The sequence below is a fragment of the Nomascus leucogenys genome, chromosome 15 (genome assembly GCF_006542625.1).
Source record: "Nomascus leucogenys isolate Asia chromosome 15, Asia_NLE_v1, whole genome shotgun sequence".
Classification (NCBI taxonomy): domain Eukaryota; kingdom Metazoa; phylum Chordata; class Mammalia; order Primates; family Hylobatidae; genus Nomascus; species Nomascus leucogenys.
The window spans coordinates 5,479,376-5,504,642 of NC_044395.1; the positions used below are offsets into that span (position 1 = coordinate 5,479,376).

At 44.1% G+C, this 25,267-nt stretch overlaps 1 protein-coding gene across 1 annotated transcript in view; it reads right to left on the bottom strand.

Moving 5' to 3' along the window:
* Window positions 1–13,722: 13,722 nt before the first annotated feature.
* The window catches only part of BARX2 (BARX homeobox 2), a 76,834-nt gene continuing 65,289 nt past the window's right edge, over window positions 13,723–25,267 (bottom strand). The window contains exons 3-4 of the mRNA XM_030829333.1: window positions 22,378–22,462; window positions 13,723–14,839 (exon numbers count right to left, since the gene is read on the bottom strand). Of these exons, the coding sequence (XP_030685193.1) occupies window positions 14,573–14,839; window positions 22,378–22,462 (352 nt within the window). The 3' untranslated portion in view covers window positions 13,723–14,572. The remainder of the gene's footprint in view (window positions 14,840–22,377; window positions 22,463–25,267) is intronic.

The following is a 25,267-nucleotide window of genomic DNA, read 5'->3' on the forward strand; positions in this document are numbered from 1 at the left end:
GCAGTTGCTGGGCTGGTGTCTTTTTCTAAATGGCCTTCAGCAAGAGGATTGCAGTTCAGCAAAGTCTCCTGGGATAGTTTCTATTATCAGGCAATTGTGTGTGAGCCCTCCCCCTTCTTCATGGCCTCTTGGCTTCACTGTGTTATGGTTTGAGGTAAGCAACTCTGTTTTGCTTCTGACGAGTTTCCCACCTTTATTTACTAGTTTTCAAAATCATGAGTTGGTTTCCCAGCTTCCCTCTGAAGATAAGGATTTAGTTTTATTTTTAAAATTCTGAACATATGGATTTTTACATATTTGATATGCTACAATCCATTACAATTATTATTCTTACTGATACTTGCATTGTTCCACTTTAAGTTGACGGAAGCCTCTTCAGGTTAGTTCCTCTGTTCCCTACATCCTTTTGACATGACCTAGTAGCGTTTGATAGCTTCACTGCTTTCTGGCATGATAAGGTATTCCAAGAGAAACTTACACAAGGCCTGCCCCAGATCTGGATGATCCATTCCTATAAGAAGTCTTGGTTCTTTTTAGTGGGAAGTAGAATTTAGAGACTATCATCTAGGTGCCAGGAGTTTTCATTGCCACTGAGCGAACCATGCTAGAAAACACTTTTTAAAAATGTAAGATACATCATGGGTTCATTCTGATATCAATGACTTAAAATTTCATGGGAACAATATATTCGATTTCCAAAAAATATTACAAGGTTGGGGAAAGACATGGAAGAGAAACCTGTGGATAAAAACAGACTTAAGGGAAATAGCAGCTCATAAGCTCAGGCTAAATCCTTGGCCCCGGCCAAAAGCCATCATGCTTCACTAGCCCATTTTCCAAAACTGGGAAGGCTACTTCTTGAAGTCCAGAATGGCAATAAAAGAAATCAAGATTCAAAATGTTCTTACCAAATCTATTAAATTTTACTCCTTAATTTTTTTAAATTTTACCTTTTTACAATGTTTATTTTTTTAAATTATTACATAGTATTTGTATAAATTTCTGGAGTACATGATGTGTAATGATCAAGTTAGGGTATTTAGGATACCTATCACCTCATGTATTTATCATTTCTCTGTGTTGAAAACACTTTAAGTCCTCTCTTCTAGCTATTTTGAAATATAAAATACATTCTTGTTAACTATAGTCATCCTACTTTGCTACTGAGCATTAGAAATTATTCCTTCTAAGTATATGTTAGTTCTGATTACCCAACCTCTCTCACCCATCCTGCCCACACATACCTATCCCCACCTCCGGTAACAATCATTCTACTTTCTACGTTTATGAGATCAATTCTTTTAGTTACCACATGTAAGTGAGAACATGCAATGTTTGTCCTTTTGTTCCTGGTTTATTTCACTTTACATAAGGACCTCCAGTTCCATCCATGTTGCTGCAAATGACAGGATTTTATTCCTTTTTATAGCCAAATAGTATTCCATTGCGTATATGTACCACATTTTCTTTATCTATTCATCCATCTATGGGCACTTAGGTTGATTCCACATCTTTGCTGTTGTGTATACTGCTGCAATAAACATGGGAGTGCAGGTATCATTTTGATATACTGATTTCTTTTCTTTTTGATAGATACTTGGTAGTGGAATTGCTGGATCATATAGTAGTTCTACTTTTTTGTTTTTTTTGAGAAATCTCTGTACTATTTTCCATAAGAGCTATACTCATTTTCATTCCCATCAGTAGTGTAAAAGAGTTCCCTTTTCTCAGCATCTTTGTCAACATCTATTAGTTTTTGTCTTTTTGATAATAATTATTCTAACTGGATTAAGATGATATCTTATTGTGGTTTTGATTTGCATTTCACTAATGATTAGTGATGTTGAGGATTTTTTCATGTACCTATTAGCCATTTGTTTCTTTTGAGAAATATCTATTTAGCTACTTTGCCCACTTTTAAATGGGATTATTTGGTTTTGGCTCTTGAGTTGCTTGAGTTCTTTGTATATTCTGGATATTAGTCCCTTGCTGGATGAATAGTTTGCAAATATTTTCTCCCATTCAATAGGTTGCCTATTCAATCCATTGATTGTTTCCTTTGCTGTGTAGAAGATTTTAGTTTAATATAGTCAAATTCGTCTATTTTTATTTTTGTTGCCTGTGCTTTTAGATCTTAGTCATAAAAATCTTTGCCCAGACCAGTGTCCTGGAGCGTTTTCCCTATGCTTTCTTCTAGTAGTGTTATAGTTTCAGATCTTAAATTTAAGTCTTTAATCCATTTTGAATTGTTTTTTGTATATTATGAGAGATAGGAGTCTAGTTTCATTCTTCTGTGTATGGATATCTAGTTTTCCCAGCACTATTTATTTATTGAAAAGGATGTCCTTTCCCCAATACATGTTCTTGGTGCCTTTGTAAAAAAATCAGTTGGCTGTAAATGTGTGGATTTATTTCTGAGTTCTTTATTCTGTTCCATTGGTTTATGTGTCTGTTATTATACCAATACCATGCTTTGTGGTTACTATAGTCTGGTAACATATTTTGAAGTTAGGTAGTGTGATGTGTTCAGTTTTATTCTTTTTGCTCAGGATTCCTTTTTGAAAAGACAAAATCAACAAACCACTAGGTAGGCTAACCAAGAGAGAAGACCCAGATAAACAAAATTAGAAATGAAAAAAGAGACATTACAACTGATACTACAGAAATATAAAGGATCATCAGAGACTATTATGAACAACTACAAACTAACAAACTGGAAAACCTAGAGGAAATAAATAAATTCCTGGCCATATACAACCTACCAAGATTGAATCAGAACGAAATAGAAAACCTGAACAAATGAGTAATGATTGAATCAGTAATAAAAAGGCCTCCCTCTAAAGAAAAGCTCAGGACCAGATGAATTTAATGCCAAATTACCAAACATATAAAGAACACCAATTCTCTTCAAACTACTCCAAAAAATTAAAGAGCAGGAAATTCTCCCCAAGTCATGCTACAAGGCCAGTATTACCCGATACCAAAACCAGATGAGACACAAGAACAAAACAAAACAAAACAAAAGAAAAACTACAGGCCAGTATCCCTGTTGGAAACAGATACAAAAATTCTCAACAAAGTACTAGCAAACCAAATCCAACAGCACATTGAAAGATAATACACCATGATGAAGTGTGATTTATACCAGGAATGCATGGATGGTTCAACATATGTAAATAATAAATGTTATACATCACCAATAGAATGAAGGACAAAAACTCTATGATCACCTCAATATATGCAGAAAAACACTGGATAAAATTAAACATCACTTTATGAGAAAAACCCAATGAACTAGGCATAGAAGGAATATACCTTAACATAATAAAGGCCATATATGACAAACCCATAGCAAACAACATAGTGAATGGGAAAAGCTGAAAGCCTTTCCTCTCAGAACTTGTACAAGACAGGGATGCCTACTTTCACCACTACTATTTAACAAAGTACTTGAAATCTTAGCCAGAGCAATCAGATGAGAGAAAGAAATAAAAGGCAACTGTCCATCTTTGCAGATGACATGATCTTACATTTAGAAAAACCTGAAGACTTCACCAAAAACCTCTTATAACTGATCAACAGATTCAGTAAAGTTGCAAGATATAAAATTCACTTATAAAAATCTGTAGTATTTCTATACACCAATAATGAACTAGTTGAAAAAGAAATTAGGAAGGCAGTCCCACTTACAATACTTATAATGGCTATCAAAAAATAAAATAAAATACCTTGGAATAAATTTAAGGAGGCAAAAAAAAATCTCTATAAGGAAAACTACAAGACATTGATGAAAGAAATTGAAGAGAACACAAACAAATGGAAAGACATCCCATGCTGATGGATCAGAAGAATTAATGTAATTAAAATGACCACAGTACCCAAAGCAATCTATAGATTCTTCCCCAAAATACTGATGAAATTTTTCACAGAAATGGAAAAAACAATCCTAATAGTCGTTTGCTACTGAAAAAGAGCCTGGGTAGCCAAAGGAATCCTGAGCAAAAAGAACAAAGATGGAGGCGTCACACCCTTTAATTTTATTGACATAAATATGATTAGGAAAATATTGAGAATCCCAAATGTGATTGGTTTGAAGAATATCAGAGGGATTTAATTGGATGGTGGATGCCAATGATAAATCAGGCAAATGGAATTTTTCATACAAGACTGAAGGGACATGTAAATTTATTAAATATAGCTCAGGAAATTTGGACATCTAAATGCTCTGTCTTGGGAATAAAAATAAGAAGTCTTGCTTTGATCTAGAGTAAAAGAATAGGATGTGGAATGGAGATTCAGTTTTCACTTTGGCTTATGAAATCTATAAGGCTTTATAAAAGTCTTAGATAATATGAAAAGTTTCCATGTTTCATATTGTTTCAGCAATGCTCATTTAGTGCTGATGTGCTCTAAAGTTTTCCATTGCTAAGCCTTTACTGTTCTTTTGGGAACTAAATTGTCTTTTCTAGGGTTTTGCATTTAACTTGCTATAAGTAATTGACATGTGCCAGGGCAATGATGGATTGGAAGCTACTCAAAGTCTAAGGCTAGTTATTAAATCTGGTTTATGTGTTAAAAAGGTCAAAAGTTAGATATTTCCTTTCACACATCCCCATTCACCGAAAGAGGGCTGGATTCTTTTAGCTACAGGAATATGACCCCAAATAACTTTAAATTAGTGCTTTTTATTTCAACATATGTAAAATATATGTAAAATTGTAAAAGATTTATTTAATTTTCAAAAAGTCAAAAATAAAGTAAATTGAACATTGGAAACTCACCTCCCAAAAATTCTGGTATGCTATGTCTATAAATACTTTTTTTTCACCTTTATGAATAAAGTTAGCTGTCTTTGGAGCACTGTATATCAGCTGGTGCTTTAAATAGTCAGATCCTGCCACTAAGTCTAGAACTGGCTCAATTCTGGAAAGTTTTTTACAGCTGCCTCCGAGGGCAGAAGCCTTTAGAAATATGCACCCATTGAAGTCTCTGATTCCCATGACCACTCACTGGTGTTCCAGGGCCCAGCAAGCATAGTAGCTTTGATAACAAAAGCAAATATTTGCCATCCTTAGAAAGCAATACAAAACAACCAGCTCCAACACATCCCAAGCTTCTGTATGGGTGAATGAACACTCCTTCTTGCTTCATATTTGCATGTGGAACATCTGTTTTGACTGTTCATTGTATGTGTGTAATTATGCTCTGTTCATAGTAACTCTTTCATATTATGGACTTTATTTGCATTGAAAACACACTGCAAATAAAAAGAAATGCCAAAAGAGAAACCAGAGAAGAAAAGGAGATGGGGGAGCAGCGAAAGGAAGAGTAGCTCCAGGCTTCTAAGGAGCAGAAGCCAAGTGATCCTGGGGCCAGAGCCAGGGCTCCAAGGCTCGTGAGACCCCAGAAGTCACTGCGACAATGGCTGAGAAGGGGCAGTGTCCACATCTGCAGCTTGGACAGAGGACTCAGCATTCCAGGAGCGTCTACCGAGGTTCAACTTCCACTTGTGCCCCCCGCTCTGATGTGGGAAGCCATGTCCCCTAGCGAGGCTTGCTGCACCACAGTGAGGATGCTGTCCTGTTACTGTGCTTCAGATGGGGGCTCACCCTCCAAGTTCCTCCAGAGGCTGGCACCCCTCCCAAGGTCAGTGCACATGCCAACACACTCCAATGCCCTCAAATGTTCCTGAGCCCCTGATACACAACCAAAGAGGTGGCAGGTGACCTGGACTTGTTGCTAGTACAGGTGAGTGGATGGAGGGCTTGATCATTCATACTCAAGGGGACGACTGCACCCTGAACAGTGAGAGTAGGCTGTGAGAGATGGCCCCATTACAGCAGCGTAGGGGCAGGGGCGCCCACCCATGCTGGGGGGTGCAGGGTGAGCCTGCCTCGGCACTCTGAGATCAGACTTGGCCAACTCAGACTCCTTAAAGGTAAGCACAGGCCCAATATAAGAATAAAAAACCTCCCAGCTGTGTTGATAACTCTGCAAGTTACCTAGCCACATTAAGGCTCAGTCTCCCCACCTCTGAAATGGGGACAGTAATAGGACCTACTGCAAGGGCTGCTGAGGTGATGAAATGTGATGATGTAAACAACCTCCTTGTTGTGGTGCCTGATGTATAGTCTGCATGCGTTAAAATGACACTGGACCAGGCTCCAGCTACCTTTTTTGTGTGTGGCAAGGTTGCACTGTTGCCCAGGCTGGAGCGCAGTGACATGATCACAGCACACTGCAGCCTCAACCTCCTGGGCTCAAGCAATCCTCCCACCTCAGCCTCCCAAAGTGTTGGCATTACAGGCATGAGCCACCACACTTAGGGCTCTTGCTACTTTCAGCTGAGCAATTTGTGTGTTTAAGGAGCCAGGTGCTTGGGAAGAGACGCCACCAGAAGGAGGGAAGCCCTGGGAAAACCAAGAGAGTTTGGATTGAGGAAATTGACTGAGGATCCCAAAGGGGCACAGATTGGGCCTGACATGCCTGGAGGTTCTTGGGAACCATTTTGAGCAGGTGCACAGCAGCCACTGAGCCCGCCCCACACTGTCTGCTGTCTGGCAGCCCAGACAAAGAAGAACTCTAGACCTCAGAATCCTGCAGGAGCGATGATACATGTCTTGACAAACAGGGTAAATTCAGGGCAACTGTGAGGGCCCTTGTTACATTCTTGAGCTACAGGAGAGGCCGCTGCTTGGGTTTCGGTTGTTCTTGGCCTCCTCACTAACCTGGGGCACTATTTCCTCCTCCTCTCCTGTCCCCCATGCCTCCCCCACCCTCTTTAAAAAAAATGTTTAAAGGCTTTTGTCAGTGAATGATCTTATTCATGAAGCAGGCATGATGACAGTTTGCAGAGCTAAATGGGCACTTAACTGTGTGTCTAATAAATCCGCAACAAAAATAAACAGAAAGGAAGAGGGTTTGGGAAAGAAAGGAGGCCAGGCCGGCAGGCATAAAAGGAGCCTGTCATGGTGATTTACACAGCCCCCCTCGGCAGGCGGTTTCCGCCCCGGCCCCTCCTGGCCATGGCTGACCTGCAGATGCCAGAGGCTGACAGCACAGAGCAGCAGGTGGAGGCCGGCGCCACAGCACACCTGGATGGAGTGCAAGCAGAGTGGGAAAGGAAGCAGGAAGGCTGCCCCATCCACTGCCCATGGGTAAGGCAAAGGCAAAGTGCAAGGCAGGGAAACCAGGCTGGTGGCAACCACTTTCCTCGGGATCGGTGCCCAGATTACAGACAGTATTATCTGGACCTGCCTGCTTGTCCCAAACCATTCTCCACCCAGGATTTGGTTGACAATCTGGGATTAGAGGCATATTCAGGTGAATTTAGCAAACACCTCTTATTCCAGTGTTAATCACCCTCCCAGGGGCACAAGAGGCCTACCTAAGGCATGAACCCTCTCTTAGTGTCTTAGCCTGGTGAGGACGTGCTTAGGAATGCATCTTCCATGAATCACCTTTCTTGCCCAGAAAGAACGCCATCGTGCAGCGTAAGGGGAGGCGTAAATATTATAAAACCTTGGCTGGAATCCCTGGCCCCACCCCCAAATTCACTAGATTATAAGTTTCTCCACCAAGATTTTAGTGTATTTGAGGGCAGGAACAGGTTACTTTGCCCCTTCTCCCCCTCCCACCCACCTTCTTCCCATAGTATTAGCACAGGGCTAGGCACAAAATAAATGTTGAAGAAATAGTTGTTGGCATGGATGGTGGCTAACGTGCTTCTGGTGGTAGGAAGTCCCAGGCACCGCTTTCTAAGGGCAGGGGCTGCACCGGCTCTGGCCCTGGTTGGCCTCGAGGCCCTCTCTCGAGTCGCTGCCGTCTCTTCCAGTTTACCGCTCTGCAAAATGGAAAGGCTGTCTCTCGCTGCTGCTTATTCTGAGATTTTGGCTCCAATCCTGAAAGCTGAGTTCCTGGAGAAGCCTCCAAGACAGAAGTCGGCTGGAGACCACGAGAATCCAGATCCTTGAAGTCCTGTCTTTGGGCTTTGGAGACTTCAGCACAGCAAAAGGAACTGAGAACCTACAAACTGAAAAAACGCCTCGAGGAATTTACACTCTAGTCGGGAAACAAAACTAATCCACGTCCCCTGGAAATATGTCAGGACCACAGTGATCATTACAAACGGTGCATTAAGAGGAAGCGATGAGGCAGGAGTTAACAGAATAGACTGGAGAAAAGGGTGAGGTTAATTAAAAACACTTATAGAGAAAGGTGACTTCAAACCATTAAGCTGAGAAGCCTAAGAAAGAGGCGAGCCAGGTGGCCAGAAGAAAGGACCCTTGACCACAGGGCACACTAGGGCAGAGTCAAAAGAGGAGGAGAGATACCGCTGTGCCTGGAAGGGACACAGCACTAACAAGGGCTACCACGTGGAGAGTGGGAGGGGACTGGAAGAGGAGATGTTTACACAAAGAGCAACAGAGACACTCACAGCTGTAGGCAAACACAGGCAATTAAATGCGTAGAAATCCTGAGAAACAAGTTTTAGTGCTTTAACCCCAACACTACCTGCCCCTCAAAGGTTCCTTTCAAATATAATGCGGGGGAAGATTTAGGTAGCACCTATGGAAAACTGCCAGATGATCCGAATACCAGCTAGCATTGATCCGGGTGGGAGAGAGTGGGGGGGGAAGCCCTTGGGATGGCCCTTAATGCAGACTGTCAGCCAGGTGACTGCTAAATCCCTGCTCACTTTCTGCTGAGCAGACAACACTAGACAAGGCTAACAAAACTATTTCTGAGGAGGACAGAGCTTCATAGCCTCCAGTCCAGTTCTAAGCCAGACCCAGCCCAGGGGCGTGGGGCAAGGCTGAGGTGGAATAAAGTTCAAGGGTCATGAGAAGGGCGGCTGAACTCTAAGCACTCTGTGGATGGGAGAAAAGGCTCACAGTGCCCTCATATCCCCTCTTCAAGACAGTTCTAGAACTGGCCAGACTCAGAGAAACCTTAAGCCAGCCTCAGAAAGGCTGGTTTTGGATAGATCTGTTCAGACGAGTTTGAGGGCTCATGGCTCATAGCATGAGCCCCATGTGGTTACTGGCTGTCAAGGTAGGGCTGCTGGGGTTGGGCGCAGTGGCTCACGCCTGTAATCTCAGCGCTTTGGGAGGCTGAGGCAGGCAGATCACTTGAGGTCATGAGTTAGAGACCAGCCTGGCCAACATGGTGAAACCCTGTCTCTACTAAAAATATAAAAATTAGCCGGGAGTGGTGGCATGCACCTATAATCCCAGCTACTCGGGAGGCAGAGGCAGGAGAATCGCTTGAACCCGGGAGGCAGAGGCAGGAGAATCGCTTGAACCCGGGAGGCAGAGGTTACAGTGAGCCAAGATCATGCCACTGCATTCCAGCCTGGGCAACAGTGAGACTCTTGTCTCAAAAAAAAAAAATAAAATAAAAATACGGCTGCTGTTGTGTCTTAGCAAACCTTTGCAGACCCTGTGTAAGCAAACCAAGGGCACAGTGATCCAGAACGGGAACCCAGACACGCAGACTTGGAGTCTGGGACCTGCTCCAGGAATTCTTCACTTTTTAGCAGTTAAGATGCACACCGCGGAGGCAGAGGCAGGAATCCCCTACCTCCAAATCCCTGCACTGGGAAGAAAACTGAGTGCAGGGAGCTTTTCCACTGCAGCGTTTCCAGGAGGAGGGAAGGCGTGCTAATGGCAAAGACCCACTGCAGGGAGTCTGGCCTGGGACTTTAGTTCCCAGCAAGGCTCCTGAGTAACCATAGGACCCCAGGAAAGACATTAAGCTCTCTGTGATTAATGGGTTTGTATAAAAGTGGAGGAAACAGCCCATTTCAAAGCCCAAGGGGGCAGCAGAAGGGCAGTGTGCTTGTGTAAGTGCAATCCAAGCCTCCTAGAGGAGAGACACTTCTAGAGGAGAGAGCTAAAGTCCCTAAGAGGTCAGCTTCTCCACGTCAGATGCCTGAGGACTTGTCATGGCTCTCTCCTTTTTCTGGAAAACTTCAAACAGCAGCAGGGTGTTTCGTAACAGCCTGAACTTGCAGGGGCCACCGTCGTGGATGCGGGAAAAGGGAGAGGATGCTTTTGTTTGGCAAGGCCTGGAAAGGTAAATGGCCGTGGGAAAGCAAAAATTGAGACACCCAGATAAAGAAGGTGAGAGAGGAAAGTGCACTCCATGCTGGAGATCGCTGGAGATCGCTGCGTAGCCCTGCTCCAGACCCACACGGGACCGCCTCCAACTCAACGTGCTTCAGAGCAAAGCTGTGAAGCTGGTTTCTGGATGCCAGTCACAAGCCTTGGGAACTGGGGAAAAAAAGGGAAGGATGAAGTTGGAGGAGCAGGGCTTGGCTCTTAAACAGGGCTCAGACAGCAGGGTCCCTATTCACATCCAAAAGGCCAGCCCTTTCCTCAACAAATTAAAAGTGAACTACCATATGACCCAGAATCCCACTCCTGGGTGTACACCAAAGGAAATTAAATCAGCGTGTTAGAGATACTTGCACCCCCACGTTTGCTGCAGCCGCATTCACGATAGCCAAGCTATGGAAACAGCCTAAGTGTCCATCACAAGATGAATGGAGAGAAAAAATGTGGTCTATATACACAATGGAATATTACTCAGCCTTTAAAGAGAAGAGAATCCTGTCATTTGTGGTGGCACGATGACCTGGAGGACATTATGTTAAGGGAAATAAGCCAGACACAGACAAATATCACATATTGTCACTTTATTTTTAACTTTTAAGCTCCAGGTATAAGCGTGGGTTTGTTACAGAGGTAAACTTACATCATGAGCGTTTGTTGTACAGATTATTTCATCACCCAGGTATTAAGCCTAGTGCCCATTAGTTGTTTTTCCTGATCTTCTCCCTCCTCCCACCCTCCACCCTCTGAAAGGCTCCAGTGTGTGGTGTTCTCCGCCATATGTCCATGTGTTCTCATCATTCAGCTCCCACTTATAAGTGAGAACATGTGGTAATTGGTTTTCTGTTCCTGCATTCGTTTGCTGAGGATAATGGCCTCCATCCAGCTCCATCCATGTCCCTGCAAAGGACATGATCTCATTCTTTTTCATGGCTGCATAATATTCTATGGTGTATATGTAACACATTTTCCTCATCCAATCTATCATCGATGGGGGTTTAGGTTACTTTCATGTGGAACCTAAAAAAGTCGAACTCATAGAAGCAAAGAGTAAAACGGTGATTGCCAGCGGTAGGGGGTAGGGGGAGGTTGGAGAGATGTTGGTCAAAGGGTACAAAATTTCAGTTAGGAGAAATAAGTTCAAGAGGCGTATTGTACAACATGCTGACTGCTGTTAATTATGTACTGTATACATGAAAGTTGCTGAGAGAATAGATTTTAAGTGCTCTCACCATAGATAAATATGTGAGGTCATGCATATGTTAATTGGCTTGATTTAGCCTTTCCACAATGCATACATGTTTCAAAACATCATGTTATACACCATAAATATACACAATTTTTATTTGTCAATTAAAAAAATAACATTTTAAAAGGCCCAGCCTGGCCTCTCTGGGTCACCAGGCAAAGCCATGCGTAACTGAGCCTGGAAGACAAGCCAAGGGCTTGTGCTTGGATCCTCCAAAACACAAGGAAAGACCATCAGAGGTCTTACACTCACCAGTGAATTCAACCCCTACGGGCAAGACACAAAGGCACAGGTCACATGCCAAGGGGTGAGAGTCGGAGGTCAGAAATAGCGCCCAGAACCCAGCACTCAGGAATACCACTGCATACGGACACGCATATTGTGCAGTGACAGTCACTGTCAGGCACCTCAGAAGAGGACATCATGAAAACACATGGACACATAGAGGGGGAAAAAAATACACTGGCGCCTACCAGAGGGAGGAGGCTGGGAGGAGGGAGGGGATCAGGAAAAAGAACTAATGGGTACTAGGCTGAAATACCTGGGTGATGAAATCATCTGTACAACGAACCCCCATGACACAAACCTACCGATGTAACAAACCTGCAGATGTACCCCTGAACTTAAAAAAAAGGACAGGACGTCATGGGAGCCCAGGACAAGAGATGGAACACCATCCTGGGAAGCCAGCATCCAGACAGGAGGCCTCTCTGGGGTAGCGCGAATGGGACAGAACACTTCCTTAGGATTGAGACAGAACTAACACTGACCCACCGGCTTACTTTGGCCATTGTGCACATTCTTTGTCTCACTGTGACACCACCTGGTAGGCAGATCATAAAACTGTATCATGGGGTGGGCTAGAGGTGGAGGAGACAGCATTCTGCCCGCTTGGTGCAAGCAACCTCGCACAGGCAGCTAGGTGTGGTCTGCTCAAACTGGTTCTCAGAAGCCAAATCCTCCCCTCCTTTGTCTATTCACAAGAGTTAAGAAAAAGACTGCCTTCTCTGTTGATCTCAGTAACAAAGGGGATGAGGCACTGCCTTGGCAAAGTCAAAATTGCAGTCACTTTCTGATTGTTAATGGAGAAAAGCAGGCGGCCTGCCAGGTGAGGGAAAACACGCGGACCTTTCCTGTTTAACTTTGAAATGAATTATGTGATTGTTTTACAGAACTAGTAACAGGTTTGGCTTCCTTGTTGAGGCCACTGTTGAAAGTCAGTTGGGGTATTCTCCAAGCCTGCAACTGGGCAGAGTTGCTGTGTAATTAGTAACTGAGAGTCCACTAAATGGGCACTCGGCCCTGTAAGGCATCACAGGTGAGCATGCCGGGGCAGTGATCATAAAGGTGACCCCTGTGAGATCAGGCTCTGGGCCAGAATGCATGGGAATCGGACAAAAGAAAAACGGAGGCAGAGTCCTCCTGGTAGGCAGTCTAGAGCCTCCTTCTTTTTGGTCTTAAATTAACGTGGAACACCATTTTTAAATTTAAAATCACCCGGCACATCTAGTCAAGTAGTTATCAGATTTTCCTTTGTTAAAAGTTGCACAGCCCATCATCCAAATGAACACTTAGTCAAGAAAGCCTGGAAAGATGAACAAGAAACCAATAAAAATAATTACCTACCGGGGATTCAGGGGAGGAGAGGGCAGGGTGGAAGCAAGTTTTTTTTTTTTCGTTTTTTTTTTTTTTTTTTTTTTTTTTTTTTTTTTTTTTGGAGATGGAGTTCCACTCTTGTTGCCCAGGCTGGAGTGCAGTGGCACGATCTTGGCTCACTGCAACCTCCGCCTTCCAGGTTCAAGCGATTCTCCTGCCTCAGCCTCCCGAGTAGCTGGGATTACAGGCATGCACCACCACACCTGGCTAATTTTGTATTTTTAGTAGAGACAGGGTTTCTCCATGTTGGTCAGGCTGGTCTCGAACCCCTGACCTCAGGTGATTCATCTGCCTGGGCCTCCCAAAGTGCTGGGATTACAGGCGTGAGCCACTGCTCCCGGCCCGACTTCTTTTTTATAGTTTTGACTTTTGAAGCATATACATTTCTTTAAAAAAGTAAGACCGTTGGACGCCCCAAATGTGAAGCGGCTGAGAAGGGCGCTGCTCTGGCAGAAGGCGGTGGGGACAGGTGGAGGGGACAGGTGGAGGGGAGAGCCCAGCTACTCTGCCCTGTCCTCATCCCAGAGGCTCGGTTCTGCTCCCACAGTTCTCAGCACTTGGACACCAATGGCCTTGCCCAATCCTTTGTTTTATAGACGGGGAAAAGGTGGCCCCCCTGAGTCTGGTTCACTCTCGGGGTCTCTCTTCCCATAGGACACATTCAGGAAGGGTTAGATACACTCCTCAGAAGACACAAAACAGTCCTTTCGAAAGATTTATTTTTAATTAAAAAATAAAAGTTATCTGAACATATCTGCATTGCAGCTTCAGGGATGGAAACTTAACCCATTTATGCCGAAGGTCACAAATGTTTTTTATGAAAAATCAGATCTTGGCGATGACCTTGAGCAGTAGGATAGAAATAACTCCCACAAGCTTAGCGTTCCAATAATGGAACACTAGGCATAAATAGGTAAATGAAGCAAAAAAAAAAAAAGCTTACCAGTTCTCGGGTCTTATGACCATCTTTTATAATGGGTACAAAGGCACACGTGTCTTCAAACAAACTTGATTCAGAAACATTTCTAACTCAGAACTCCCCCCATGTTTTTGCCCACCCTCACCCCCCAAAAAAATACAACCAAAAACATTAAATTCTTTTTTAAAACTACAGAAATAAGTGCTGAGTCAGCAAGGAACCTGGGCATGCTGCCCACATGCCGCCACGTCTGTCTGCTTTGATGACTGGCTGCCCAGAGGTCGGGAGGGAGAGAGCTAAGCACTCTCCACTGCATGCTGGGGTATAGGGCTTGCAACACAGACCCAACCCTACAGCCGTCACCCTAGCTGGGGAAGGCAGCTCCTAGGCGCTCTCTCCCTTAATCAAGGGCATCCACGGCTAAAGCAGCCTTTCAGGAAGAGAAAGGCCCAAGACAGGTCTTTGTCAAATGCTTGCGATGACAAGGCCAATGGGAACTGTGGGAGGGAGGGAGACAGGTAGTCTCTTCTCCCCCAGTTTACTGGGCTGCTGGAAGGTTTTCTCTCCCTACTCTCCCTGCCTTCTCTCTTTTCCCTTCTCCCAGTCTCCCTCTTCCCTCAAAAGGGTTTTACTTTAGCTTAATGGTGGGGGTTCCGAAGAGGGTACTGGCAACTCCTGGGGCGGGTCTGGTGGCTCTGCCATCTCTAAGGGGACATCACGTGCTTTCGGTTCCTGTGTTTCACAGAGCTCCTCCTGCCCCTGAGAGGGCTCCAGCCGCTCCTGACCCTGGGCCTGGCTGTTCATCTTCTCTTCAGCTTCAATCTCTTCTGATGTGGGGATGGAGTTCTTCTTGGGTCGACCTTTGGGTTTTGTGGGTGCTTCCTGTCCACCTTTAAGAACCTACGTGAGTAAGAAATCGTTATTAAATCTAAGAAATAACTCCTTCCCTCTGCCTTTCCACTCCCAGTATAACCTCACATTGAATCTAAACCATCTGTTCTGGCAGTGAAATTGCAGGATTTGGTAAACTATATTCTCAACCCATCACCTCTGGTCTACAAAGACACCTCCATTCTTTAGATGCTCAATGCACTTTTGGTCAATATTACATATTTTGGCATTTAATACAGTAATCATAAGCAGTTTCAGAATTCAACTTCAACAATAAGGAAAGAAATGAAAATCAAAATGTTAATGCAGTAACTGTCAAGTTGACAAGCTAAAAAGACAACAGTATTTGTAGCAAGCAGGAAAAAAACACACAGTGTGAAAGTGTGATTGTTACAACCTTTTCAAGACAATCTGAGAGTTCAGATCAAAAGCCTTAAAATGTGCATAGCTTTTTGATACAGAAATTCCTTAGGCTAAATTCTAAAAAATTATCTAAGACTGAGGCAAAGATTGATCTGCAAAAATATTCATCACAATATTGGTGATAACAGCAAAAGCTGGAGGGGGGTGATATCCTAAAAGTTTAGCTATGTAATTGGGTAGAATTATAGTAAATCCCAAAGACAGAATACTTGACAACCATTACAATTACTATATAGGAGAATGTTTAATAACATGGAAAATATTATTAATATAGTTTTGTAAAAAACCAGATTCTTAGCATAATCCAATTTGGAGGCTAGACAACCTATACACCACCTTGTTTGCAGGATCATGGATCATTTTTAATCTTTACGTTTCTTCTATATTTTCTAAACTTTCAACAATGATCAAAAATAAGTATTTCTGTAATCAGAAAAAAATGTTTATAAAACATGTAGTCTAGTGTTTGAAGAAGTAGTACAGCAGCATTTAAAAAGCATTTTGGCTTTGATAGTAGAAAAACTGAGTTAAATTCCAACTCTGCCACTTATCATCTTTGTCTTTGGGAAGTCCTTTAAAGGCCCTGAGTGTCCGTTTTCTAATCTGTAAAATGGGAATAATAATACCTTGTATTACAGGGTGACAGTGAGGGTGACCAACAGATAATATGTATGAAAGGACCAGAACTGCACCTGAATGGTAGGTTTCCTTTGCCCAGAATATAATATATATACCATCCACCCTCCTTCTCCTGGCTAAGTTCCCCTGGAAGCCTTCCTGATCCCCCAGGTCTAGGTTAAATGCCCTCTGCTATGTGCCTTAGGAGCAGCCTCTAGTGTCCTGGTAGTGTCCTGGCCAGAGCACTTTTCAGAAACTGTGGTCACTGCATGTTTACCTGCTGCCCCTCTCACTCGGCCCCTGCACATAGCAGGTGTTTGACAACTGTTACCAAATGAACTAGGCTTTCTCAACAAACCTTTCCGTAGAGTCGAGGAAAGATATAAAGCAAGCCAAATAACTGGACCCTAAATGGCCTTGGCTGACTTCAAAGGGCTGTCACCCTTATTATCCCAATTTGTGACCCACACAAGAGTCCCAGGAGGTAGACAGGGATAATTTAAAAAATATTTATATTTTACTTTGGAATGTAATAGACACTCCTTCCTCCACTGGCTTGGCATAGTCGTTGATTTTCTGGGCAGTTAGTGAGAAGGGCTTCCAGAGGACCTGGATTAGCACAGATGATTAGGGGTGGGAGATATTTTTGCTATTTATAAACCTAACTTAATCATATCTTCTATATTTGTATATAAGCTTCTTGAAGACAAACCCTGCTTCTCTCCATTACTCCATGCTCCAAGAATCAAACTTCCAGCTAACTTCTATGCAGTCCCTAAATATTTACTGACTGTTCCTCTTTCCTTCAAGAGCAGCAGAGAACCTCCAGGTGCTAATTTTAAGGATGAAACCATAAAACTTATTTTTTATACAGCTTTGAGATATAATTCACATACCAAATCCATTTAAAGTGCACTATTCAGTGATTTTTAGGATAGTCACAGAATTGTACAACTATCATCGCAAGGCAATTTTCGAACACTTCTATCACCCCAAAAAGAAACCCCATAGTATTAGCAGTCAGTCCCTATTTTCCCCCAGCCCCTACCCGATCTGCCCACAGCCCTAGGCAACCACTAGTCTGCTTTCTGTCTCTACAGATGTGCCTATTTTGGGACATTTTATATAAACAGAATCATATAATATGTGCACTTTTGTGACTGGCTTCTTTCACTCAGCATAATGTTCTCAATGTTCATCCATGTTGTAGCATTTGTCAGTACATAATCCATTTTATGGATATACTATGTTCATTCACTCATCAGTTGATGGACACGTGGGTTGCTTGCTACTGTGAATGAAGCTCTTATGAACATGGGAAAGAAGTGAAATTGAATTGCTGGATCATTTGGCAACTCTATGTTTCACATTTTGAGGACTGTTTTCCAAAGCACTATTTTACGTTCCAGCCAGCTGCATAAGAGGGTTCCAGTTCTCCACATCCTCACCACTTGTTGATGTCTGTTTGACCACAGCCATCCTAGAGGGTGGGAAGTGGTATCTCATTGTGGTTCTGCTTTGCATTTCCCTGATGACTAATGAAGTTTAGCATCTTTTCATAGTGCTTATTGGCTAGCTGTATATCTTCATTGGAGAAATTGTCTATTCAAATCTTTTGCCCATTTCTAAATTTGGTTGTCTTTTTATTATTGAGTTGTAAGAGTTCTTTAAATATTCTGGATCCATGTCCCTTATCAGATGCAAGCTTCTCCCGTTCTGTGGGCTGTCTTCTCATTTTTCTAATGATGTCCTTCACAGCACAAAATTTTTAAATTTCGATGAAGCCCAATTTATGTTTTCTTCTGTTGCTTGTGCTTTTGCTGTCATATCTAAGAAGGTTTTGTCTAATCCAAGGTCATGAATACTTACTCATATTCTAAGTTTTATAGTTTTCACTCTCACCATTTAGAAGATGATTCATTTTGAGTTAATTTTTGTGTATGAAGGAAGAAAACCAAGAAGTTCTCAGTAAACACCTCCTTTTAGCTAAAAATCTGCTCAACCACTGTCCTTTCCACATGAAGAGCTAACACACAGATATTAAGGGGAGCTTTAACGAGGTAGAGATGCTGACAGAAACCACCCCTGGGGAGAAGACATTCCCTGTATTTCTTTTCACATAAGTCATTATCTGATTTTGATTTCAGTCTGAGTGCAGACTTTTGAAAGCACCCAATTGTGCCAAGATGGAATTTACATGTTGAAAGCAGATCCACTCAGTATGAAAGAGGTTATACAAAAGTAAGTTGCTCCACGTAGTAATCAAACTAGAAAAGGGCAGGTCTGTGGAAGCCACCTAATTGGCAAAAGAAAGTCCAGCCCAGCAATTAGAGAACACCACCCACACGGTTTGGACGGACCCCACCTGGCTGTTTTCCTACTGCCTGAAAAAAAAAAATCCCCAAAACAATTAGACCATTTTCTAAATGGAATAAAACATTCCAGCACAAGCAATAATTGGGAGATAACTACTCTCTTGGCTGCTTTCTGCACTCAACCTCTGGCCCCTTGCCTTCCAGCACACCTGAGACATGCAATTATCTGAGAACCACTCTCCATCAGGAGCTGCCCATTCACATGCACCCTGTGGCCCTCCTCCCAGGAGCCCTCTCCCCATTTATTCTTAGAGCCAGTTTAGTCCCGTTGGTCCAGAGAAGCCAAAAAGCTCCTTGTCTAAGAGGTCACATGCCTCCTTCTGCCTCCCAGAAGAACACCCAGCACACCATCCAATTTTATTAGCCGTGCCTGGTGACGGCCCTCCTCCAAACTCTGCAACGAGGTATTCAGACCTTCCGTTACTGAAGGTGTTAAGACCGGGCCTTTTGCTTCCCTCTAAGCAGCCTGGGTAGGGGGCAGGGAATGTCAGTGCAGGAATGAACTCCCTCCTTCTCTCTACTTTTCAGATAGGAAACTGAGCTGACAGAGTTTGTCAGTATCAAAGAGCAAGCCAAGGGCAGAGCTGGGATTTGAACACAAACCTCCTGACCATTTGAATCTAACAGTCTTAGCAGTATTGCATTCAGCATAATGTGCGAGGGATATGTAAAATGGGCCACTGTTCTATGTCTGGTATTTATTTGCAATTACCCAACCTCCCAGCAGACTCCAGGCAGTAGACTTATTAGTGGGGGTGATCTTTGTTCCTTTTTCTCTGTCTCTCTCTGCAGCTTTATAGGGCAGCGAGGGCCACATAACTGATGACTGTTTCCATGAAGCTGAAAAACAAGTTTGGATTCCCCAGCATGAATCTCCTCCCAGACACTGCTGCTCGCATTAGCTGACTTTCTCAGCCTGAAGATGTGATGTTCCACCAGACCTCAAGCAGGGTCCCACATGCGAAGGCGCTGACTGGGAGATGACTGGGGAGCAGGGACTGAGAAAGGACAAACACTCAGGGCTGCACTGAGTCCCTGAAACTCACAGAATTCACTTTTGGCTTATGTATCCTGGCCTCCAAATATTTGGATTCTCTGAAGACACGGATTTTGTGGATAGGTAATAAAAATACTAATAATGATAATAATGGCAATAACATCTCTTGGCTGTATCCTATATGGCAGGTCCTATTTACGTGTTTTACAGAGATTAGCTCAGTTAATAACACAACCCTAAAAGGTATGTGTTAGGCCTTTTACTGGAGAGGAAACAGGCACACAGAGGTTAAGTAACCTGCCCAAGATTACACAGAGAGCTACTGGTAATAATTCATGGAGTTGTTAACTATTTGGGGACTTTTCATGAGAAAGATAATGACCGTGAATAGTGTGGGGCCCACCCAATTCTGTGACTAGGAGAGAAAGGAGGTATCTGTTTGGATCCTCTCACAGAACAGAATTGCATTTTAGAGCTCAAAGAGACCACCGAATAATGAGGCTCTTTCAGCCTGTTGCAAAACACTGTGGGTCCTGCGGGAACTAAAGCCAACAGCCATGGAATAGAGGGTGAGCATCCCATGTTAATGTGCAAGATTAAATTTACCCAACCCGCTATAGGTTACCAATGCTGACCGGTCAGAACTCGTCAGAGACGCTATCTTGGTTCTGGCAAGGTTACCCTTGGCAGCCATGTGAATAAGTCTGAGAATCAACTGCTAATCTTTTTCCAGTTCCAATTAGGTTACTAGCCTTGAGACATCTTTATTACCCAATTATCTTTTTCTTTTCCTCCCTAGTACCTAAACAGATAGCCTTGAAAGAGTTTTACTGGGAAACTAGATGAAGCAATCAGGATCACAACACAGCCTTGCTATTCCACTCTCTGCGCTGATCCTACAAATCTCCCTGCTGCTGCCCTGACTGCTCTGTGTAATAATAATACCAGTTCGCAGGTCTGTCTCCTGCACTTGACTGAGCACCTTTTTATAATGTTATTTTCTGGTGGAGAGACTCATGTCTTATCTTTGCATCTCCATGGCCCGATGAGTGTTAAATGCTCAATGAATTATCTCAAAAGTGAACTGAGAGCTTGGGCCTCTTGGCTCCTAAAGGGACCTGAAGGTGACTGGCTTGCAGAATGTTCTGAGGTTAAATCTGCTAAGTTACTTCCATTTTGGTTTACATGGCATTGATACCCATCAATAACTGGCCCACAACCGTGCCAGCAACGCTGTTGCTGGTGAAAAACAAGTGACGTCAGAGACGAAGGCACACGCATTGTCCCACAGGCACTGGGCGGTGCTGGCAGAGGAGGCTGCCTGTCGATTCCTTAATCATCTGACTCATGAAAAGATTACTGATAACCAATTTAAACAATGCCTCTGCTACTTAGGAGGCATTGATTTCAATGCTGATGATTGACGAGGAAGGAGGTGGGTGGTGGGTGGATCTTGCACAGAAAGCAGTGAAGGGACTTGCCCAAAATCAGCCTGGGAAGGGCAGGCATGGGAACACAGCCTGGTGCTTCTCACTCCCAAGTCTAGTACTTTAGAGACCACTCCCCCAAAGGGTGTCCATGTGTGCTTAGCACTGTAGAGTTTTTGGAAGACTATCTAACCAAATCCATTCTTCCTTCAATTTCTTGGTTTTTTATTTTATTTTTATTATTTATTTATTTTATTTTTATTTTTTGAGATGGAGTCTTGCTCCATCGCCCAGACTGGAGTGCAATGGTGTGATCTTGGCTCACTGCGACCTCTGCCTCCTGGATTCAAGTGATTCTCTGGCCTCAGCCTCCCAAGTTACTGGGATTATAGGCGCCTGCCACCGGGCCCAGCTAATTTTGTATTTTTAGTAGAGGTGGGATTTCACCACGTTTGCCAGGCTGGTTTCAAACTCCTGACCTCATGCGATCCACCCACCTCGGCCTCCCAAACTGATGGGATTACAGGCGTGAGCCACTGTGCCCGGCCGCCTCCTTCAATTTCAACTTCTCCCGGCCACCTTCTCCATTACCTGTCTTCTGAACTCCCATGGGCTTATAAATCCGTAACAACCAGCACTTAATTATAACATGCTTGGCAGCTACCTCCTGGGCCTTGTTTCTCTGACTAGATCATAAATTCCATGAAGGCAAGGGTGATATTTTATTTCATTACTTCTTATAGTGCCTAGGACAAGGAATGGCTCACAAGAGACACAAAATATATATTTGCTGACTCATGCAATATCCATGTGTTTGAACACATAACTGGGATCTCTGTCTTACTGCTTTGGAAAATTTTGATTTAATAGTGCTTTTTTAAATGAAAAAAAATAAATGATAATGAAATTGAGTTCCTCACAATGTAGGGATGTATATATTCTAATACTTAAAAATCAAAGATGGAAATATTCATTAGCTAGGCACTAGAGCAGGATGATGGAAACTGTGCTCATGATACCAGGCACTTCAGAATAACCAGGGGTCTTGTTAACACGCACATTCCCAGCCTTGGCCCAGATCTCTGGGACCAGAATCTGGGAGGGGGCCTAGAGTTCTGCATTTAACCTGCTACCCAGGGGACTCTGAGGCCCACCAGTTTGAGGATCACTGTGTTAGAGGATGCACAGCCAAAAGAACAGATGCATCCTCTATGTCATTATAAACAAAGAGTACCGACTTCTATTTTTAGCTCTTGGTGGGAGGAAGAAGGAAGTTGTTTGAAAAGGCTAGCAGGTAGGGTTAAAACTAGCAAGTTACGAGAAATATCTAATGTAGATGACGGGTTGATGGGTGCAGCAAAACACCATGGCATATGTATACCTACGTAACAAAACTGCACATTCTGCACATGTACCCTAGAACTTAAGTATAATAATTAAAAAAAACTAGCAAGTTAAAAGCCTGTAAGCTTTTTTTCCTTTGATTTCTAAGGAAACAGAAAAAGAATATCCCTCTGTTTAGGAAATCCAGGTCAAGACGAATAGCTCAACCTACAGATCCAACAGCTTCCCCGCAAGCCAGCAGCATAGAAGGCCTTCCAATCTCTGCAGCCCAAACTGCCACATGGTCCAGCCTCCCTCCCAACAGCCCTGGAGTAAAAGTCCTTCCCATCAAGATGGGATCATGGTTAGTCACTCCTTTCTTACCATTTTCTTCCATTTCATCCTGCGATTCTGATACCAAGTCTTCACCTGCAGCTGAGTGAGTCCCAGAGACTGGGCCAAGTCCAACCTGGAGGGCACAAGATACAAAGGAAAGGTGAGCAGGATGGGGAGGAGCGGGAGAGATGGGATCCTGCTGACAGGCTCCAGACAGGCTCCAGCACTGGCTACCAAGGCTCGGACCTTGCCCATTAAACAAGGCCTTCCCCAAAGCCCTTTTCTTTCCTTCCAAGAATCCAACAGAGGAAACTCTGGGAAGCTGAGAAACTGAGAAACAGATGCCCGTGCCTGAGGACACCTGGGCCAGTCCCCATCCTGAAACATTCATGGTCTGCAAGGGACCTGAGAAGGATGCCTGGGCCTTCATCACACAGTCCTTTTCCTGGCTTGACAAGAGCATTCACTCTGACCCTCTGGCCCATCGTCCAAACTGGAAACAAAAGGCAAAACCAGATGTTGCTGATGGGAATCCACTCATCATTCCAGACCTAGCCCCAGTTCCATCTCTGGCAGGTGATTCTCCTGGCTCCCATAGCTCGTCTCCTCTGCACCTTCCCACAGGCCAGCAGTCACCGAGATGGTCCCTCGTTTCCCGCTGTTCTCTAATCACTCCGACTGTGTTATTTCTGCCTCCCTAACTCAGCAGCCAGGGCAGCGTATACCTTGCACTTCTTTTCTACCTATGAAAGTGCCCATCACACTGCTAAATCCAGAACCGGTGCTCAAAAAATACTTCTTAATGGATTGATTCAATCGCTGTAGCTGTCCTAAATTGTTATAACAATTAAAATTATAAATAAATATTATAAAGATTCCAAAAGAAACATTAAATCCACAGCCCTTCCTGTTTTCCATTCTACTGCTAATCATGGTGCTGTACTTCTCTGTAGTCTTCTGAAAAGTCCTAAAAGTCAAAGCCATTTCTGGGGCTAAATCTAACACACCCACCATTTCCTGAGCACCACGGCATCCCAGGCTACATGGTAAGCCCCTGACATGCTGTCTTATCTATCCCATTCACAACACAGTGAAGTAGTATAATTATTCCCATTTTACAGATAAGAGATTTGAGGCTTGGAGAGATCAGACTCTCTCAGCAACTGTGGCCAAATCCTGTCTGCTACCTGGTTGTGTAAATAAAGTTTTGTTGTAACAGGCCAGGCACAGTGGCTCATGCCTGTAATCCCAGCACTTTGGGAGGCCGAGGCGGGTGGATCACCTGAGGTCAGGAGTTGGAGACCAGCCTGGCCAACATGGTGAGACCCCGTCTCTACTAAAAATACAAAAATTAGCTGGGTGTGGTGGCGCACCTGTAGTCCCAGCTACTCAGGAGGCTGAGGCAAGAGAAGTGCTTGAACCTGGGAGGTGGAGGTTGTAGTGAGCCGAGATCGCGCCACTGCACTGCAGCCTAGGCAATGGAGTGAGACTTTGTCTAATTAAATAAATAAATAAATAAATAAATATTACTTCTGTGCCACAATATCAGAATTAGGTAGTTGTCACAGACCATATGGCCCACAAAGTGTAAAGTATTTACTGTCTGGCTCTGCCCAGAAAACCTTTACCGACCTCTGGCAGATGATCGTAGAGTTAAGAAGTGGGGCAGGATTCAAACCCACGATGTCCGACCTGTACGCCAGCTCCTGCACTGGGGCTCACACCCACTCACAATGTATCTGCACAAGTTGAACCTGTCAAAGGGAATCACAGGGATGCTTCATCCCAGGAAGCAGCAAACAACCAGGTGGGACAAGTAGAATGAGAAAGGGAAGTCTGCAGTCAGACTTCCGACATCAGTCCTTGAGACAACAACCATTGACCTAATAGGATCAGAACCCCAGGTCTACCTCAGCACCAACTGGAGAGCCACCTCCTTAAGTCAACATGAGCTGCCTCACTGCCACGCCAGCCCTGCTCAGCAAAGCAGTGTGGACTTTGAATGCAGCAACTTGGGACAACCACCCTTGACAGAGCTTGGGCAGCGACCCCCACTTTTTGAAAGGCCCTAGGTTTCTGAGGATTGCCGTCTGTGAATCTCGGGCCCACAGTCAGTCTCACTTGCCTGCTCCATGGGGAGCCTCAGGTGTGGGTTTTCAGCTGCAGCTCTCTACCTGGGGAGATCTAACCATCAGGGAGGCCCACAGGGACCGGCCCTGACAGTCTCAGGTGCAGCTGCCCAGTTGCCCTGCTCTGACCAGGCTGCATAATTTAAAGCCCCAGTAATACACAGAGTGTTCCTTCAGGCGACCCTGGCAGTGGTCTTAAATCAGTACTCACATCCATCTGGTAATCCCTGTAGAAGGGCTACTAGAAGCTGGCAGTTTTATTGAAAGCGATTAACAGGCTAAAGCCAATAAATTCCCAGTGCCAACAGCACTTGGCTCTTCCCACAAATGAAGCACTGCTTCCCAAGCAGTCACTCATTGAGAACCAAGAACCCAGGGGGCCACCCCACAGACTTCTGGTCTCAAAGGCCTCCCTGGAGATGGGTCCTCCGTGGTTCTGGCTGGCGGTGCCTTCCCGAGCCCAGTTCACCTGAGGCCATCAGGTGCATTAGTCAATGGAAGGCTCAGTTCACAGCTCTGCAACTGCATTAGCCAACAGTGTTAGCTCACTTGGGAAAAATGCAGCCCTGACTCACTCTGGCTACAGAAACATGCTTCACTGTCATCAGCTTTCTCTCATTACCTGCCACCGTTACAAATTCTCACTTCCTTGCATATTCGCTTAAATGGGGTCACCTAGGAAACTGGAGAAACAAACACAGAGGAGGAGGGTGAGAGCTGTGGGAGGAGGGAGTGCTCATGGCCCTGGTCACGTAGGGAGGCGAGGAACATCTGAGAGGGCGGGTGAAGATGGCAGCTTCCATGCCAGC